This window comes from Paramisgurnus dabryanus, chromosome 6 (assembly GCF_030506205.2).
Source record: "Paramisgurnus dabryanus chromosome 6, PD_genome_1.1, whole genome shotgun sequence".
Taxonomy (NCBI): domain Eukaryota; kingdom Metazoa; phylum Chordata; class Actinopteri; order Cypriniformes; family Cobitidae; genus Paramisgurnus; species Paramisgurnus dabryanus.
Window position 1 is genome coordinate 4,484,459 of NC_133342.1, and position 21,708 is coordinate 4,506,166.

General features: G+C 36.7%; 1 protein-coding gene across 1 annotated transcript; it reads left to right on the forward strand.

Annotated features, from left to right (window-relative positions):
* The first annotated feature begins 2,234 nt into the window (after nt 1–2,234).
* On the forward strand, nt 2,235–20,324 carry LOC135744146 (NACHT, LRR and PYD domains-containing protein 1 homolog). Its single transcript, XM_065262113.2, has 17 exons — nt 2,235–2,532; nt 2,725–2,850; nt 3,756–3,893; nt 7,658–8,792; nt 8,913–8,961; nt 9,088–9,311; nt 9,483–9,569; nt 14,500–14,589; nt 14,672–14,770; nt 14,861–15,004; nt 15,103–15,246; nt 15,395–15,469; nt 15,547–15,681; nt 15,768–15,917; nt 18,432–18,521; nt 18,915–19,013; nt 19,148–20,324. The coding sequence occupies exons 1-17, from the start codon at nt 2,496–2,498 to the stop codon at nt 20,322–20,324; spliced, it is 3,999 nt and encodes a 1,332-aa protein (XP_065118185.1). The 5' UTR covers nt 2,235–2,495.
* Nucleotides 20,325–21,708: the final 1,384 nt, after the last annotated feature.

Here is a 21,708-nt window from a genome sequence, read left to right on the forward strand (position 1 = left end):
ACTTAAAATGGATTACCTTTATCTGCAAAAAATGCCAACTGAAGCTGGTATTTTTAGGATATTTTTCATTTCTGCTACACAAAGGGAGACATTTAGAAGAATGGTCAAAAACAACCGACTGAGCTGCAGAAAATGTATTTAAGCTCTAATGCAAAGAAATAAGGAATATCTAAAAGGCCAAATTGTGGAAAAGCTATCACTACATCGACAATAGGCCAAGGTCCTCGTGTTCAGAAGTGGACAATTTTCTAATTTATCTGTAATTGTGTTTGTCTTGGATTTTTTTATCTTACTACATACTGAAGCATAGAATCATACTCTTTATTCCTTTATATTGCATACTACAGTGGTTCTCAAACTGGGGGCCGCGAGATGGTGCCAGGGGGGCCCCAGTCTTATGACATTTATAAAAAATACATTAATTTGTCATGAATTCTGTGTAATTAAACCTAAGAAATATATGGCTACTAACCAGCAGCACTACTTTTTATAATTTAACATGTTTTGTTTAATTAAAATGTTATGTTTTAGAACAAATTTGTCATAAATTTTCCTTGGGGGGGGGGGGGGGGCTGGGAAGGAATGCACCGTACACAAAGGGGGCCGTACGCTGAAAAAGTTTGAGAACCACTGGCATACCAAATTTTATTTAATACCTAATATCTGAAAATGTAATGCTTTTGTACTTTTACTCAAGTAAAATTAAAGGAAGAAAGTACTTTTTGTCTTTTGTAATGTATTTCACTTTAGTGATGGTGGTAAACAAATGAACCTGTTTTCCAGTGGCGGCCCGTGACTTCTCTTCCTGGGGGCAGGAATTCAAAATATGTGTTCAGTGCATCATGTGAACCTATATATACATCATGGGCCACACAATACATGCCTGCACATGCATCGAAATGGTTTATGATAAAAGAGACACGTTCACAAAATACTCACAAGACACTAACTTAACACTAAACTTTGATTACGCATGAGATTAAGCAGGTATCTGGCAAAACGTGAGTGTCTATTTTTTCATAAAAAAATTGTCTGTTGTATTTATTGTTTTTTTTTCATTGTGTATGTGTTTTAGAAATCCACATGTGAGGCCAAAGACAAATTTCCACTTTTTGTGGACAATAAACTTGAATTGAATAAACCCCTTTTAAGCGTCTGCAGGCTTGTAATTTTTAGCTTAAAATACCCCAAATATAATTTATTAGCATGTTAAAATTGCCACTTTGTAGGTGCAAGCAAAAATGTGCCTGTCTCTGCATCACAAGATCCACAAAAAACAACCAACAATATCTGTACCAAGCACAACATACAACACAACTGGAAAATTGTATTCTCTTTTCAGCATCTTAAAATTCACTCTTGTGGTCTTGCACCTATGAAAAAGACTTTGGATTAAAAATGGATGCCTCACATGATCTGATCATTATGTGTTTGGAAATGTGTTTTCTTCCCTCTAGAAATCATTTACTCATATTTTAGCTAATTTTTTGTTCCTTGCAAAAAATCATCCGAACGGCTACACATTCACGGCCACGTTTGAACCATCAACTGAGAAACATTCTGTTTGTTTGCATAATATTGTAGTTAGAGCATATGCCAGCAGGGGCTACAACCGCTTAATCCCACCTTCCAAAGCTTCATACCTTGACACACCTAGAACAAGGAAATTCCTCATTTGCGAAAAAAGTTCTGTTTGTCTAGGTTTATTAAGGGATCCAGATATCATGTCGGGTGGACACATGTTTTTGTATGGTACCTATTACACATTGTTGGGAGAAGTTGCAGTCAAATCTTTTCTTAGGACCAGTATTCAAGAATAGTTGTTTTTTACCACTAGCCGAGCAAAGACAAAACTCCAAACCGTTCCTTTCTGTAATGCTGGACTTGCAAGATGACATCTATACTCGGAGAAAGCACAAAACTGTCAAGTTCTTTATAGTGTCTAAACTTTCACTGCATCATCTTAAACAAGAGGATTTCTTTGAAGACAAAAGGCACAATGTGACAAATTCAACTGGATAACTCCAGGATAGGATCTGCGGTCAACGTTGAAAACGTCAAGATTTTTTGTTATACTGATCCACAGTGCAACTGTTAATTTGCATACAATGGACGGAGACAAAGGCCGTTGCACTACATTTTCTGCACAGATAAAGAGAACGGTAAAGCATGAAATAGTATTATACTAATTTTATCACTAATTACTACAAATTCATGCAAAATTTATAAAAATGCATGTTAAAATTGCAACTTTGTAGGTGCGAACAAAAATTTGCCATTTTGGGGTGTGTCCTTTAAAAGGCAAATGAGCTGATGAAATCCAAACACTGATCGCAATGATTCAGATAAGGACACCGAACATTAGAAATAAGCATAATATGCAGCCAAAGAAAAAAAGTTTATAAAAGTTCATAAAAGTTCAAATCAGAGCATTAAAAAAATACGTGTAAGTAATTTAGTTTTTCTTACTGTTCAATCTGCAGGACACAGGGGAAATGGCGGGAGATCAGCCCAAACAGCAGGACAAAATATGTGGGTGGAGTGTAATTACATTTCTGTTAGGTTGGGTTAACACTAGCATGATTAACTCTGTCAATTAACTCCAACTCTGAACAACAATTTACTCTAAATATGTTCAATTTACTCTTTAGGAATTGAATTCAACTAAGAAATGTCTAATTTCTAATCTCTAATTTTTGCTGTGTGCGTCTTCTAAATATACAGTTAAATGCACACCCCAAAGCTGTAACATAAGACTCTATATGCCTTCTGGAGAAATACAGAGGCCTTCTGGTGAACTAAAATCTGCCGATCAACATCAAGAGAAACAAGATAAGACGAAACACGGAGGTAAGGGTGTTTTTTTATGCTTAGAAAATAAAAGTTAATGTAAGTGTGCAATGTGATAAATTCTCATAAATCCATCCAACGTTCTCTCAAAAAACAAAACAAATTATTTTGATAAAGTATTTCAATATGAACTTAAAGAGCACCTATTGTCAGATTTTTCCATTTCCTTTGGTGTGTAAGTGTGCATTAGTTCATGTTAACGATATGCAAAATGTACAAACCCCAAAGTAAACAAAGAAATGAGTTATCGTTTCCAACGTAAATCTATTTTTCTTGGCCTACAACAAACACACGGGTTGTAGGCAACAGTTTACTTTCTGGGCCGGTTGACGTTGTAAGTTAACTCCTGTTAGCATTGCATTATGAGCTAATGGGCTTGTTAAATGAGATGCGATCACCTCGCCTGAAATTTGGATGAGAGAGCAGACGGCTGCAGTGATGTACATAATGTGGAAAATAATGTGTTTTTTGAACCATAAACCACCAAACACACAGCATAAAATAAATAACACTTAAAATAACACTAAAAGGGATTTAGACATTCCACACTGTTCAGAGTTTCAGGTTTAACAATTTAGATAGAACTAGTTTAATTAAAAGTTCAAATCAGAGCATTAAAAAATGAGTGTAAATAATTTAGTTTTACTTACCGTTCAATCTGCAAGACACATGGAAAATGATGGGCGACCAGCCCAAACAGAAGATTGAAATATGTGGGTGGAGTGTAATTACACCTCTGAGGAGTTGTGTTAACACTGGCATGATTAACTCTGTCAATTAACTCCAACTCTGAACAACAATTTACTCTAAATATTTTAAATTTACTCTTTAGGTGTTGAATTCAACTAAGAAATTTCTTATTTCTAATCTCTAATTTTTGCTGTGTGCGTCTTCTAAATATACAGTAATAAACACAACCCACAGCTATAAAGTAGAAGTTCGTGGACTCTATATGCCTTCTAAAGAAATACAGAGGTCTTCTGGTGAACTCAAATCTGCCGATCAACATCAAAAGAAACAAGACAAGACGAAACACATAAAAGGTAAGGGCGATGTTGTTGTTTTTTTGTATATATGCTTGTAAAATAAACTTTATTGTAAGTGTGCAATGTGATACATTCTCATAAATCTCATAAATCCACCCAACGTTCTCTCTACAATCAAAACAAATTATTTAATTAAAGGATTTCAATATAAACATAAAGAGCTACTATGGTTTGATTCCTGATTTTACATTTCCTTTGGTGTGTAAGTGTGTATTAGTACATGTTAACAATATGCAAACCCCAAAGTAAAAGATGAGGTGAGTTATCAACAAACACACGGATTGTAGGCAACAGTTTACTTCCTGGGCTTGTTGACGTGGACACGACGGTCATTATCATAATTCCACCCGCTTATGACTCACAGCCTGGAAGTTAACTCCTGTCAGCATTGCATTGTGAGCTAATAGGCTTGTTTGAGGTGCGGCTCGCCTCGCCTGAAATTTAGACGAGAGCAGATGGCTGCAGTGAGGGGAGTAGTGAAAAAAGACCTTATAAAGGGGACCTATCATGAAAATCTGACATTTTTTTCATGTTTAAGTGTTTTAATTGGGTTCACAATGCTTCTATCAACCTAGAAAATGTGAAAAGATCAACCCAGTTACTTAGTTTTGGTAAACCATTCTCTACAAGCATGTGCAAAAATAGGTGATTGAAATTTGGCTCCCCCTTGTGATGTCAGAAGGGGATAATACCGCCCCTTAATCTGCACTATCCAACCACGGCACTGCCATTTATTGCAGAGATCAGCTTTTTTGCATTTAAAAGGACACACCAAAAACAGCACATTTTTGCACACACCTAAAAGTGGCAATTTTCACCTGCTATAATAAATTATGTATGAGATATTTTGAGCTAGAACTTCACATATGTACTCTGGGGCAGTGGCGAAGCCAGAAATGTTCAAGTGGGTGGGCCTTTATAAAACAGGGTGGGCAAAGCATAGAATGTACATAAATTGGGAGTGTTTACGCCCATGGCCGGCGTATATTTTTTTCCCAATGTAAGTGCGGCTTTTTTCAAAACAGCCAGCAACTGTCCATTTTTTCCGCGCTGTGGTCTAAAAATATTCAACTCTGGATGAAAAGCTCAGCTTGTCAATGTAAGTTCTCACACAGCCGTCCAATCACAGTGGGTGAAAGGGCGGGACTAATATCACAACAACCAACCGGCTCACAGCTCAAGTATCACAGCAACCAAAGCGCTTGGCAGAAAAAACAGCTGGCATTTGGCGTCCTCAAGGCGTTTTCAGCCGCGTTTAAAAGCTTTGGTGCACGCTACCTAAGCCAAGTTACCTTAATGCCATGCAGGCAGCACAATGTTTCAAGGGGAAATTTATAAAACAACTTAAATAACCAACCAGCTTGTCATGAGCAGTGCCCCACCAAATTATTAATCCACTTGAAAACACAGAACTCAATATAAACTGAATTAGTAACGGAATTAGTTTTTACGTTATTTACGTTGCGTGAACGTAGATCCGAACAATATGTCATTCCTCCTCAGCAAAATGCATGACGTGAAAGCGTCATAGGCTATGACAGATTCAACAGGTAGTGATTTTACTAAAGAACTCGTTCGAAAGATTGTTATTTAATGAGACAATGGCCATCAAACAACATGGCGCCATACAAAATTGCATGTGTTGTCATTTAAGTGTAAATATTCCAACAACATTAAATCATACAGCCTATGACACGATCACAGTCTGCCCCCCTAAATAGTTGATTGGAGTAATACTCCTGACTATAAACTGTAAATAATAATGATACCACTATAAACATTAAGAAAATGTCTAAACTCACCATTACATGTCCTGTAACAAAGTCCAATATCTTTGATCATAATGTCCCTTCGCGCAAAGAAAAGCAGAAATACATTTCTCAGACGAGCATTTATCATCGATGAGGGTAACGTTATAGGTTTTTTATACAATATGGTGAAGAACAGTCTTTCAACACAGCATGAAGTCATTATCAAAGTAATACGTGCTCGTTTAATTTTGTTAACGTTTGAAAAGATGTCCTCAGTAATCCAACATTTCCATGAGTGATGTAATAGTCTCCGTCTCCAAAAGTAAACAGGCATAAGCAGATGTCATCGTGGAAAGGCTGTTAAACATGATGATTTGCGACTCGCTCTTTTCAAATTCAGTTCAATCGCGCGTAGGCGGAACTAACAATGACTGACGAATCATATTCAACGTTTCATGTTGACAAGCGTGTGCACCAATAGGGTAAAAGAAAACTGCGAAACTGACTGAACATGCAAACGCGCACTTAAATTTTATATTTTAATTATATTTATAATTGTATTACATATATGAAATTATAGTGTGATAAGACGTATATTCGTAGTACTAGTATTTATTTTTGTTAAATTATTTACACATTTCTCTGGAAAAATGGCCTTCTGATTGGGTGGGCCACAACTCAAGGTGGGCGGGCCCAGGCCCGGCCAGGCCCACCCATAGCTTCGCCACTGCTCTGGGGACACCAAAGATTTGTTGTACATTTTTAAAAAGTATTGTAAAATGTCCCCTTTAAGTCGGACACTTCACCAGTCTTCACTCACAGTACACAACCACAATCGCCAGCAGATGTCAAAAGACCACATTCACGTATTTTATCGCAGATGAAATAGATGCAACGGAAATACAAATAAATGCATTTACCTGAAGATGTTTATAAGTAGAATCAACGAAGGTGAACTGTTCATGACTGGAAAAGGCTACTCAGTAAATGTTCTGATGTAGAAATCTAAGTCTAGTGGTAATACAAATAATTTTCTGTTGTGTTTAATATAAACAGCTCACCGTACAAATAATTCAACATCAATTCAAAAGTTTAAAGGAATTAAAATAGCAAGTCAATAACAAGTCAATAACAACTACAGGAAGTGGAGTTCTTAGAATTAAGAAGTCATCAGCTGACATCCCCAGGCCAATGAGCATTAATCTGTGACTTCAGCAAATCTTTTCCCATCGTGCTTTTCATTAACGCAGTTGGTGGAGAGCAACTGCGCCTGCCTGCAGAATCCGATGAGCCCGCCATTGCAAGAGACTTTTGGCACAAGTCCGCATTACATCAGAGCAAGTCAGATGTAATGCGGAAACTTTTCTAATTTTCTTTTTGAGTTTACTCGCTTCATTCCCCCGTGTATGCCACACGTGAAATTCTAGTCATTACAGACATTCACGCGAAAATCCACGTCATGGAAGGGGAATGTAAAGTTGATAGTGCAATTCTGTGATAATTTGCCACAAAGTCAGTGCAAAGACGCATTGGGCTATTCACCGGAAATGTGCCTTACGTGGAAGTGAAAAAATTCAAGCTAAAATTTGGCATGACCCAACGTTAAATCTGGCGAGTAATATTAAGCGAGGAACGCAGTGCGAATACATGCTTCGCGTTTGGTGTTTACTCCTCATTAGGCTATACATACTGTAAAAAGTTTTCGTGGTGCTGCTGTTTTTAACTTCATTTTGCTTAACTTGACACACCTTGCAATTTCTGAATTTGTTCATTTCAACTTAAAATCTTAAGGTTTTACCGTCTCATTCCCCCCCCCCCAAAAAAAATTTATTAACTTAAAAAACTTTATTGACTTTATTATTTTCTTTGTCACCTTTGTTAAGATTCATACTCTGATTATGTTTTGCTGCTTTAGTGATTTTTGTAATATTTTTTTATAAGATCTTTTGAGTAATTAAACCCTGCTGTCTTCTTCAGTATATTGTTGTTTTTCTGTGTGTTTTCCTATAGACAAGAGCAGCATGATTCAGCAGTACAAGACATCAGTCAGTAAACTATTTGAGTTCACGTGTAACCTTCCCTCAGATGAACGTGTGCACCTGGACGCTTGTTATATTGAACCAGTGATCTATCAGAGGCGAAAAGAGCACCAGCACAGTCAATATGTACAAACTTGGTTGTTTTCAAATGACAACAATCAAATCATCCGACTCGACCAACTGTTCAGTCCTGACCGTGATGGAAACATACCAAGAACTGTGATTCTCAGTGGAGAATCTGGAAGCGGTAAATCCTTCATGTTACAAAAGATCATGTTCGACTGGGCCTCTGAAAGACTTTTCTGTGAATACTTTGAAGTCGTTTTCCTTCTGAAATTTGAAATGCTGAAATGTATTTCTGAGAAGATGAACTTAACTGAGCTCTTGAGCGAGAGTTGCAGTTTAGCATCACAGGAGGTCACACATATACTGGAATCTTCACCAGGAAAAGTCCTCTTCCTTATTGATGATTTTGAGGATGAGATATTTTCTCTTCACAGTCAGATACCAGCACAAACTAGTGTCACATACAAAGTATCAAATACCTCAACTATTGATGCTTCTTTTAGGAAGCTCTTAATGGGATGCTTGCTGCCAGAGTCGTATCTTCTGGTCACCACCAGATCTACAGCTGCAGTTACAGCAAACAACCTTCTCAAAGGACGACAGCGTTTCACTGAGTTAATGGGCTTCTCTTTGATGGGGATTGAGGGGTACTTCAGGAAGTGCTTTCAGGATGAACAGCTCTTCTTGGAAGCGTACGAGTGTTTGAAGTCAAATGAAACCCTTGTTAATGCCTGCTCTGTTCCTTTGCTGTGTTGGATTGTCTGTTTTTGTCTGAAGAAGCATGTTATACACAGTAAAAGAGTTATGAAGGAGTTGGAGACAACTACATCCATATACATGCATTTTGTATCTGCTGTACTAGATGACCATTGCAGGAGTCAGTCTGTCCTCACGCTGAAGAGATTGGGTCAGCTAGCAGAGAAAGGCGTACCAGAGAAGAGAGCCCTGTTTGATGCAGGGATCGTGTCTGAGACCGGCTTGGATGCTGACGGTTGTCCATTTCTCAACAAAGAAATTTTGAACAGAAAACAAAGGTTCAGGTTTGTGCACGATAACTTTCAGGAGTTCTTCATTGCAATTAACGTTGTGTCACCCTATGAAGAAGCATACAAAAATAAATTGAGAAAGTACCACTTGTCTTTCATTTTGCACCATAAAAGGTCAAATCCCATTTCTCTCCTGTTCCTCTGTGGACTTTGTAGTCAGGAGGTAAGCGGCTCACTTTTTAAAAAGTACAGCTGGGATGTTCCTCACCCTTTAAGAGATTGTGTAGAGAACATAGTCCTGACCTTTCTTCAAAACTGTCCACATGAAGATAAGATATTTGCTCTTCAGTGCCTCTATGAGTACCAGGATGTGGAGTTTACGAGGAGAGCTCTTGAAAGTTGGGAATCTCTGGATTTGTCTTGTATATCCCTGAGGAGACTAGACTGTTGGGTGCTGCTATACTGTCTTCAGTGCTGTCCACACATCACACAATTGAACCTCACACAGTGTGGTTTAACAGCTGATAAACTCAGGATTCTTCAGCCAGTGCTCTCTATGTGTAAGAGTCTAAGGTAAGTATGTGTGAGAGAGTCTTACGTTAGTATGTCTGGATAGAAAGGTTTATGTTGAAACTCGTAAGTGTTTTGGATTCTTGTTACCATACTATTATTGCTTATCCACTTTGAAGTAATGCTAAAATATTATGAGACTAGTAGTTTAACCATTTTAATTTTCTTTTAAAGATTGACAGTGGATCACCTGTCAGAAGTTGAAGATTTGATCCGAGAGCTTGGTACATCAAAGATGCTGGAAAAACTCATTTGTCACAGGCAATAATCCATCTTTAGCTAAATATCTAAAATCATGTGCCATCTTAAGTCTTTCATCTTACACTGCCATCAAAAAATGGCCCTAAGCTGTCACTGGTAGCCTTTACAAAGGTCTTAAAATGTAGCCTACCATTTAAGTACAGATATGTTTATATTTGGTACCAATATGTAGCCTCGAGGTATTAATATGAACTGTTTAGGTCAGTGGTTCCCAATTCCAGTCCCCCCCCAGAATGTTTTAGATGTCTCATATGAAACACCTGATTTCACTCATCAGGCTCCTTAATTTACACACTATTGAGCTGATTAACTGAATCAGGTGTTTTTATATATGGAGACATATAAAAATGGGACCCGAGGACTAGGTGGACTTTTGGGAAGGTTACTGTCCCAGTAACAGCTAGAGACCATTCTTTAACTTTATTTCTGACAGTGAATAGGCCTACAGTCCCTTACATATGCTCTCTGGCTCTTTGATGGTCAAACACCTTAAATAAATAGTTTTCTCTAAAATTAAAATCACCCTCAAGATCTTACGCCGCATTCAGACAGCCAGCGATGTTGTCGCTGTGTGTCGCTTGTCCCTTTCAATGAAGCGTTTCAAAATCTGCTTGTCATAAACAAATGAGTATGATCCACTCCAGTAACTGACGAGAGAAGGATGATGTGAACTCCACTGCTTCGTTCTCATTGGTAGTCGCTCCCGAAAGTCGCTCAACATTTGCATAAAGTTAAACTTTTCTTAACTTTCTCGCGTCGCTGGACACGCCCATACGGTCGCCAACGGTCACTTTCGCTCGTGTCGGCGGAAGTCGCCAGGTTTCCATTGAAATGAATGAGATTGCGTAGCTCTGCTACTGCTTGTCGTTGGCTGTCTGAATGGGGCATTAGGTGTAGATACACAGCAAAATCTACAGAGTTACATGAACACTGCTGGCTGTACATATTGTCCCAATCAGAAAGTTAAAAATAACACTGAAGCAGAGTTAAAAGCTGCAATCTGTAACATTATCCTCTCTGTCACCATCTCTTTTTAAAACCCAAACTTGCATTTTACATCTTACTTGTAGAGTTTCTTGGGTTTCAATTAAAGTCACCATTATGGTGATCAGTGTTTGTTTTAGTCGGACTTGACTTTTAGCTTGTTATTTCCTTTTTGACTGCTATAACTGTGTTTACTATGTGTTTAAGGGATGTGTTTGTGTTTTAAATCTGCTTCAGAGTTACTTTTTAACACACTGTAAGATTGGGACAGTATGTACACCAGCAGTGTTCATTTAACCTTTGTGGGTTGTTCAAATTCACTACCCTTTCGGGTTGTTCGTGTACAAAAATGCCACTGAAATAAACGGTATATACATATTGTAAAATGTATCAGATTAATATTTTTTTCTATTTTTTTCATAAATCTGTTAATCAATCTCAAAACTACCAAATGTTTACAAAATTTACATGATTTTAACTCTTTAATTGCCAAGTTCATAAGTGGTGTCACTGATTTGGGGGGGAAAAACACACAAATTGACAGATTTTCAATATAAAAGTGATTGTGGACTGGATTTTTTTCCCTTTTTCACAGTCTTGGGCATGCCAAAGATTGGTAAAAACATTGGCTTTGAAGCATTTTTAGTTTTTGTGCAGGATCAGTTTTTATTTTTTTCTCCCTCATTTAATGTTTTTGCCCCCATTGACTTCTATCATAACAACATTTTTTGATTGCAAAGCCATGACAACATATAATCATGCATTCTTGGATGGAAGTCAATGGTGCAAAAAAAGCCACAAATACAAATACAAACTAATTACAGAGAAATAAAAATAAAAACTGATGCTGCACAAAAACTAAAAATGCATAAAAGCCAATGTTTTTACCAATCTTTTACAAGCCCAAGATTGTGGAAAAGGTTAAAAAAAATTAGTCCACAATCACTTTTTATCTGTAATTTTTTGTGTTTTTTTGTCATCAAATCAGTGACACCACTTATGAACATGGCAATTAAAGAGTTAAAATCATGGAAATTTTGTAAGCATTTGGTAGTTTTGATCAGTACTGAGGGAGATTAACAGATTTATGGAAAAAAATGGATAAAATGTTAATCTGATAAATTTTTACAACCGCTTAATTTAGTGGCTTTTTTGTACACAAACAACCCGAAAGGGTAGTAAATTTGCCCACGGTATATTGTTGGGTTTTTGAAAAATGTCAAAGAATATTCTCAAAATATGTGTCAATATAAGATTTGTCACCAAAAATCATTCCATTTGCTGAAACACAGAGAAAATTGTGGTCAAAGAATGGCAAAAAATGAAAAAGAAAACAAAAATGGCCAAAAATGGCCTCAACAACCCATACGGGTTAACTCTGAGAATTTGCTGTGTAACTTTCTTCTTTTAACCAAACACAGAGTTATATTAAATATCCTGGCAAGGTTGGAGATGATAACTCGCATCATCATAGACTTTGGGATTTGTAACTTTGCAGATTGTTAACATGTACTAACATACACTTACACGCCAAAGGAAATGTAAAATCATGAAAAGGAAAAAAGGGCTCTTTACCCCAGCTTCATTTGAAAGGAAGAAATTAATATACAGGATGGCTTGAGGGTGAGCAAAATATTGGCTAATTTTCATTTTTGCGTGAACTATTGCTTTAACATTTAAATGCATGCAAAATGTTAAACCCTCACACCAGAATAAAAAATCAACCTAAGGCAACAATTTAAATTAAGCCCAGTTCTATTAGAAAATCGCAGAGACATTACACAATTATAGCATTGACACAATTTATATTTGTCTGCTGATGACTCTGGTTAGACAGACAAGGCTTAAGGCTAGCCCTAGACAAAGACACATATTTGAGCTGTCTCAACAGAAAAGAACTTGCACAGACAAATCTTAAAATATGCCAGTGCCATTGATTTGCTCAGGATACACACCCAATTGATGTCTTTTTGTAAGGGATGTTTAATTAAGATGCTTAAACTTCTTATTTTAACTAAGTCCTGCCTTTAGCTAAGCATTGTCAAGGCAATAGTGTGTTTTATCTTAAATTTTACAGTCAAAATTGTTGTTTAAGGCTGGCAACACACATGAAGGTTTTAAGCCCAATTTGCACTCTCAGCGATCGAAAGGGGGAGTGACCAGATTAATGTTTTACTGCAACCGTTTTTTTGTCAAAAAAAAAAAAAAAACTTGATCGAGCAGCTGCAATATGACAGCTGCAATAGCCAATGATAGTTAGCAAGTTGCAACTGGATGTTGTGTGCTTTCATAGCTGAAACAAGACACCAAAAAACATGACATGAAAGATGATTATTGAGAAAGAATATCAACTTGTACAGCTATGGCAACAGTACATTTATTTTTGTGTGTCATGCAAAAACTATCACAACATTTATTTATTTCAAGTCACGTGTGGTCTCATGTTTTTGAGAGATCTCATGTGACTTTAAAATCGTTACTAGAGTCATGGGCGTCGGAAACATTATTATACAAGACCCACCCACTTTTTAAAGGTCCCGTTTTCCTGTTTTTTTTAAAGCTATGATTGTTTATGGTACGTAATATAACACGCAATATTTTTCACACAGTTTACTTATCTCTATACCACCGTTTTCACTGTCCTAAAAACGGGCTGATGTCTTCCTTGTTCTATAAAGTCCCTCTTTCAGAAATACGTATTGAGTTCTGATTGTGTAGTTTGTTTAGTGTGTTGTGATTCGACAGCAGCTTAGCTTAGCAGAGCCGTTTGAGCTTAGCTGGTGACTGACGTATTCCTGTGGGCAGAGTTTTGTCAAAAAATTGGGCCCTGTTTACATGTACATGGTTATTTTAAAAAACGGAGACATTTCCCTTCGTTTGCACCCTTCGTTTACACGCAAACAAAGAAATCGCCTATGAAACCGATTCTTTCTAAAAACTCCGTCCAGAGTGGAGATTTTGAAAATCTTCAGTTGCACGGTTGCATGTTAACTGAGACAAATGTATGTTTAGGCAGCCAACTTCACAGTATGCACCAGAGCTGGCACCTACGTCAAAAGTGCGATCTTGTTCAAAAGAGGAACAGGAAGTGATAAGTTTCCGTTTTCAGGATTCTGTTAAAAGGTTGAAATGTCTGTTTATGAAAATACCCGCCTACGTGTAAACGTAGTCTTGCTTTGATGTCATTCAACCGGGAAGTAGAGGGCTGTTGTCCAAACTGGACGTTTACTGTAGGCTTTGAAAGGGGAATTCTGTTAAAGAAAATATATCGCCTGGCGGGATCTTTAAGACCAATGATATTGGACCTTTTCACATTTTCTCCAATTTAGTGCATTTGTCTGTTCACTTGTCAGAGTGCTTTAAAAGGGTCATAGCATGAAAATCTTACGTTCTCCATGTTTATAATTGGGTCCTTCTACCAACCTAGAAAATGTGAAAAGAACAACCCAGTAACTTAGTTTTGGTAAACCATTCTCTGCACGCATGTGAAAAATTAGGTCGTTCAGATTTCGCCTGTTTTGTGATGTAAGTAGGTTACAATAATACTGTCCCCTTAATCTGCACTATCCAACCACGGCACTGCCATTAAGTGCAGAGAGAAAAAGAGAGAGGAAAGATAATTGACACAACTGAGTTTCAATTTCAACAAACAACCATCATTGCGATCAGTGTTAGCGTTTCATCACCTTATTTGCATTTTAAAGGACACACCCAAAAACTGCACATTTTTGCTCACACCTACAAAGTGGCAATTTTAAGATGTATTAATAAATTATCTGTGGGGTATTGTGAGCTAGAACTTCACATACACACTCTGGGGACACCAAAGACTAATTTTTACATATTAACAAAAAATTAATAATATGACCCCTTTAAATTTTAAATAATGTAATTAATGAAAGTGTGTGATGAAAAAGATGATGAATTGTCTTTTATTTATTGGCAGCAAACAAGGAGATGAATACAGTGATAGCTGCTACAAACTGGTACATAACAGATGGCCACTTGACCTGGCAGTCACAGAGGGAGATTTTCTGTAAGAAATGTCTCATTAAACTTGCATCCATGAAGTGATGAATTGAGCTGGGATGGAGGATGAGGAGTTCTGTCTTTGCTAGGTTAAGTTTTAGGTGTCGCTCCTTCATCCATGCCATGATGTCCGAAATGCAAACTGAGATATGCGCTGAAATCATAAGATCGGCCGGCTGGAACGACAGGTGAAACTACACAATAAGCATTGTTTATTTTAGATAACCTAATAACTGTGTGGTGCTATTAGGAAATGTTTGTATTTATGGCTGTTTCAGGTTACATGTGAGCCTCTCGAAGATGAATCCACCATGTCCCTCACTCTTAAAAATCACTCTTACGTGTCCTCACTCAGAGATATCCAGAAATGACTGGACAGTCTTCTTACAGAGACTCTGCAAGGCAGAAAATCTAGCAGAGGAGTAAGAATATTTGTCCACATATCTTCTTATTATGCCATTGGTATCACACCAGCTATTCAGATATTGCATGTAGCAGCCTTATATAATGTCTTTTGCAGTTCTCCAGACGTCAGTTCACTGCTGTCATGGCTTCACTTTGTGGGTCTGAAGACGCTGGATGTGAAGGTGGTCAGTCTGACAGAGACCTGGGCTAGAGGGATCATTTCCATTATCCAGACTTGCACCAGTCTGCAGCAGCTAAGGTTTTCATTTATAATATTAAAAATGAATAAAGAACCGATGGTTGACATTGCTTTAATGGAGAAAGACACAATTGAATGTTTTCATTAATGACGTTTGTTTGGATGCAGTTTTGATATTTTGCATTCTTGGTGTTTTTCTGTTTGCCAGTATTGAAGAACAGAGAGGCAGTCGTAACAGTCTCTTCTCATCATTCAGTTTTTTAGCTTGTGATCAAGACATCAGGTAAATGACCTTACACACACAAACTCACACACACACTGGGCATTTGGTAATGTTTTTTTTTTTTTGCATGTTTTTAGTCTGGCTGTAAGGCTCAGATGGAAGATGGAGGCTCTCTCAAGAGTCTGTCTTACTTGTCCACACTCAACATTAAGCAGCTCGAACTGGAGAATCTTCTTCCAGAGATTTCAGAAAGTTTCTCAATACCAATCAGAGTAATTGAGCATGTCCAGTATTGCATTAAATTCCAAGCTTTGGTCAGTTTTGTCATTTTCATGTGTTTTTATTTGTTTCTGCACAGGTGTTCCGAAGATGTGGATGCTTTGTTTTCTTTCCTGCGCTCTGTAAGTGGTTTGAAAAGATTGGAGCTGATGATATTTAACATGAATAAATGCTGGGCCATCTGGATTCTCTCCCTCATCCAAACCTGCACCAGTCTCCAAGAAATCTGGTAAACCTGAGACTTAAATTAGGCTACATTTATTTACATGTATGCATTTTGTAGATGCCTTTAGGCTGTGTCACCTTGTATTAAGATGCGTTTTGGTCGTGATGACCCTAAATATAGGTGTAAATGGGGTGTAAAACATCCACTTTCGGCCACATTCAGAAGTAGTTGATAAACGCATTTGTCCGGACTGCTTTTGTAGACGCACATGTGGTCGAATGTGTTCGAGCAGCCACAATCCTGAATTCCAATTCAATTCTTGAATTTGAATTGAATATGAATTGATGTCAAAAACAGGATCTAGAATTACAGTTCGAATTTGAATTAAAGGAAGCAGAATTGCAATTCAATAGAAATTCAAAGAAATTCATATAGATATTATACAGAAAGTGAAGTGTTGTAAATGAAGCATTCAGTATATGTCAGATATGATTGCATTACAGATTCCATAAATTATATTAGTTTGAAATACTTGTAGATTACATTAACAGAAAATGTTTTCCTACTGCAATTAATGTTAAAAACTCTAGTCACATAACAAAAAATTAAGTTTGATTTTTTTGTAATTGTAATTTTGTGGAACACCATGGAACATGACTTCATTTCCCAGAATGCTTTACTTTAACCAAGTATTTAAAATGGTTGCCAAACAATTTTTCAAATTAACTTTCTTAAAGGAATATTCCATTTTCTTAAAATAAAAATCCAGATAATTTACTCACCACCATGTCATCCAAAATGTTGATGTCTTTCTTTGTTCAGTCGAGAAGAAATTATGTTTTTTGAGGAAAACATTGCAGGATTTTTCTCATTTTAATGGACTTTAATAGAGCCCAACATTTAATACTTAACGCAACACTTAACAGTTTTTTTCAACGGAGTTTCAAAGGACTCTAAATGATCTCAAATGAGGCATAAGGGTCTTATCTAGCAAAACGATTGTCATTTTTGACAATAAAAATAACAAATATACACTTTTAAAGCACAACTTCTCATTGCAATATGGCAATGCAATATGTAAAATGGCAATTCATTTCTTTATTTAAATTTACATTTTCCATGCTATATGTGCAATGTTTGGTGCAAAATGAAAATTCAATCATTTAAATTACATTTGCCATTTCCTAGTCCTGTTTTAAATGCATTATTAAATGCTTTTTAAGTTTCAAAATTAAATTGGAAATGTATTACCTGAACTGATTAGATGTGTTTAACATGGTCAAGCAAAAACTGTAGCAAAGCGATAATTTAAATGTAATTTTCCTATTTACATTTGCAGGTAGAACACATGGAATTGCATTTTCATTTACATACCGCGTCAGTTGAAAATGCATTTTGAGTTCACCACGCCCCGCTGGGTGAATCACTGCGTCGAGGGCGGGCCAGCATCTCCTGTTGCGTGTGCTTATGTGGGAAACATGGCGGCCGCAGACCAGGGATGATGAGAGTGTTATATACTGACGAATTAAGTGAAGCATAAACAGAGAAATGCTAGGTCTGTAGGTGACAGAACTACCGCGTTGTTTAAATGTCTCACCATATTATCTGCATTATCATAGCATTGCTGAGAGAGTAAACACTAAATTAATAAGTCAATTTTGTAGATGATGGTGATTGACATTATGTAACAACCACCATAATAGAATTGCTACATTGTCTCTTTTTGCCATAATAAATATACTAACAAATATAACACACAAAGTTATATCAGCCAGAAATAAAACAAACAAGTTAAAAATCAAAAGTCATGAGTCCAACTAAAACAAACACTGAACACCATAACAGTGAATTCAAATGAAACAATAAAACATCAACATTAACTAGTGCTAAACCTTTGTTATTTCTGTGTTATATGATTGTTTACACATATGAAACAAACATTACATATGTTTATGTTTTCTACCTAATGTTTATTTGTGCTCATTCAAATGCTTATGCAGACGAACCTACTTAGTGTCCATACTTCTAACCCATATGGTGCATGGCTCCACCAAGAAATGTTTATTTAATTTTTTTGTAGTTGTTGTGGTTTCTGCTGATCTTTTCTCTTTTTCTCTTCTTGTTCATCTTTTCTTTAGTGATTATGTTTATTAACAGCAGTTGTTTATCATTAATGGTCAATCATTACTTCATTCATCTTTTCATTATCTCATTAACTTCATCACTTCTTCAACCCAACCACACCCATTCTTTGCTTTGGTTTAGTTCACATTGGCTTCAGTTTCGACAAAAGGTTAATATGGGCTAAGTTAGATGGGGCCAGCATGGAACCTACGGACAAACCCACTTAGGGCCCATACTTCAAGCCCATATGATGCCTACATTGGCCCCATCGAAATATGTTGGCAGGTTTACAGGACATAGGGTTGGATTATGTGGCAGAATCATATAACCTTGTGGGTTCCATGAATTTATTACTTGTAACATTAATTTATTGTAATTTTAAAGACTATCTTCAAAATGTATTTCTAAATGTTTCTTTACGTTTTCTATAACTAAATTATATTTGTATTGCAGTGTCAGTGTTACTGGGTTGCTGGTGATGGAGGCACACATGTTACTACAGAAATCACTGACGGATCCACACTGCACTGTGATCATTCAAAGGTTTGTGTGCTTGATACTTAAGCTGTGATGTTGACAGCTGTAAGTATTGGGAAGCTCATAACTGTGACCAAAACAGCAAAAAAGCATTTTTGTGTTGTGGATAGGAATTATTTTGCAGAAAAAAATTTTTATTACACAATTTTCATTTATGCATTTGGCAGACACTTTTAAGTGACTCACAGTGCATTGCAAATCTGTTAAGCTAATATAAAATTTTGATTATTGGATATTTGGGATAATTTTGCATAAGGAGATTTTATTTTAAATTTCCCATTTACATTTTAACACGCAAGCTATGTAACAATTTATTATTTGCAAATGGAAATTTTGAAAAAGTCACATCAGCATTTAAATGCATGTGATGTTATGTTTTTTTTCTGATTCTTTATAAAGACTTAAGTGTAGTACACCTACCTACCACTGTACAGAGAACTGGAGTCACATCTGTCATGAGAAAGAGGAGATTTGCTTTAAACCAAAAGTAGTGGAAAAGTGAGTATATTTTAATGCTTATAATTTTTTAGTACTGACTTAGTTTAGTGTTTATTTTAAGTCGCATCTGTATTTGCATCCATATGTGTGGATTAAAAAAGCACATTTTACACAGATTTCTCTCTGTTCTCTAGGCTGATTATCCCTAAACTCAATTCAATGAATCTTCCCACACTTTCTGTATGTCAGTGTTGTGTTGACATAGTTGATTCTGATCAGTGGGTTCAAGTTGAACCGTCAGTCTGTAAAGATGAAGGAGAGTCAAAGTTCAGGATCAGCACTGAGCCGGGTCATTACGAGTGCATCAGAACCAGATTGCGATGGGTTTGTGATTGTGATGTCACTCTTCAGTATCATACAGTGGACGGACGTTCCCTCACTGCAGAGCTGGAGAGACTTCAGTATGAGCGAATTGGTCCTGTGATTGATGTAACCGTGATCTCTGGGAAACTGAAGGAGGCACATCTCCCTCATTACGCCTGTTTAGCAGAGTCTGACCCCTCGCTCAAAGATGCTGTGAAGGTCCTCAGCCAAAAAGATGAAGGGGTAGCTTTACATCCTGTTGAGCTGACTCGCTTTCATGCCAAAATAGTCCAACCGTCATTTTCCATCACAACTCTCGTTATAAGTTGGCTAATGCAATGGGAGGAACACTGCGATCTTCTCCTCTACATGCGATGTAAAAGTCCTCTCATACTTCATGTCTACTTCTTTCCATTGAATGATACTTGTTCAAAAAAAAAGGTTGAGCAAAATGAAAGATCAAGCCTTCAGATCAGCCATCCCAGACCTAACAGGCCTTTTCGGATGAAAACACCTCACCTTCTCGAAGTTCTTGATTCTTCTGTACATCCCATCGAGGGAATTTCATTTCGGAGAGACATCCACCCAAACTTCTTCAAGGTTAAGCAGGATCGAGATGGTGATGTAGAAATGACTCTTATTAGAGAAGAGGATCGTACTCCTGTATGGAAAGCAACAATTTGGAAAAATGAACTTCCAAGGCAAATTAAAAATGAACCACAGCGACATTTTACGATTGATACGGATCAGTTTGTTCTTAACCACTGGTCAAATCTTGTTCAAAGAGTAAAAAATGTGAAGAGTATTGCAGATAAACTGCTTGAGCAGAACATAATTAAAGATGAACTGTACTCACAAATAACACATATGAATTTAACTAGCCAGGATAGCATGAGAAAGATCTGTTCTGTTGTGGATTCAGGTAGTAGGCTTGTCAAAGACAAATTCATTTCCATTCTTCAGGAAGAGGAGCCCAACCTTTATGAAGAACTGATATGTTCTGATTGAGCTGAATGTATTTAACACTTTGAGTTGAATGTATTGTTTTAAAACAGCAACTACATAGAAGACGCATGAAAGCAGGTTCTTCAATACATGAGAAAGCATTTCATAAAGTCTTGTCCTAGATCATTTTTACCTTTTGGTTTTGACATTTGAAAAAATTTAACGGTTGTCTTATAGTTCCACATATCATACAAACTAATGTGTTCTGAATGATGAATTTATTGCTTTACAAAAGAAAGATGAACGTATAAACCGGCTCTATGGGTTACTCATATTTCTATACTGTATTGTATAGAAAACCTGTTGGAGCCACATTAGTTTATATTCAAGTAGTGGTAATTTGTTATAATTTTCTAATTAATTTGTGTACTATTATGATTTGCTCAAATTAGTAATATATATTTTGACATTATTCTTTTTGTTGTTTATTTATTAATAGTCTTTTATTTATATGTTTAGTCTTTATTTTTTGGTTAGTTTAATAATTACAATACTTGATTTATACACCTGAGGGCAGTAGTGGGCACAGGTAAAGGTGAATATAGGTAGGAAGTAGGAGGTGTCCTATAGCACCTGGGTGACGGGCATATGGTTTTTTACCAGCGTGAGAGATGCTGTATTGTCTGCTCAGTGGGAACAAATAAACCAGCCACAAGTCTGAATCCAGTTTGAATTTGTTTTATTTCTTACCTGCGTACATCACCTGCCCAGGGTGCTAGAAGTTGCCGTTTGAAGGTTTGATTTAAGTTTAATTTTTCTTTGTTTGTTGACAAACGGCCACTACAAAACCTTTTAAATAATGTTTATTATTGAATCATATAACCTACATTTTACTACTGTATGTATCACTGTCGTGCGTAAACATGCCCAACCATTCAAACTGCTTTCGTTTTCAAAGGCGGAAATCCTTTAGATCTTTAGAAAGGCGGAAATCCGTTAGATCTTTATGTGAAACTGTTCAGACAAATGCATCGTATGTTAGATGAACGAAACATTCCCTTGATGATAAGCCTAGTATTGTATTTCAAGGAGCTCGTACTTAAAAATGAACGAAGACAAACCAGAGGAGCATCAGCAAGAGGACACTTGCGAAGGTAGAGCATCTCTTATCCATAGGTTGCAGCATTTTTAAAAGTTTCAATATTTGCAAGATTTAAAAAAAAACATGTTGATGCAGGTGTTAAAACAACCCAGCAGTTAAGTTATTTAACTTAGCAGTGTGTTGTGTTTAATACTGACCCAACCTTAGTTTAAAACAACCCAGCACTTTTTAGAGTGGATACTGTAGGTTGATGGATCAGCTTTTGTCAACCCTGTCCTGGAGTGCCCATCACATTTCAGTAGAGAATATAAGACCTGAACTTGTGCTTAGTAATTTGTTTGTGAT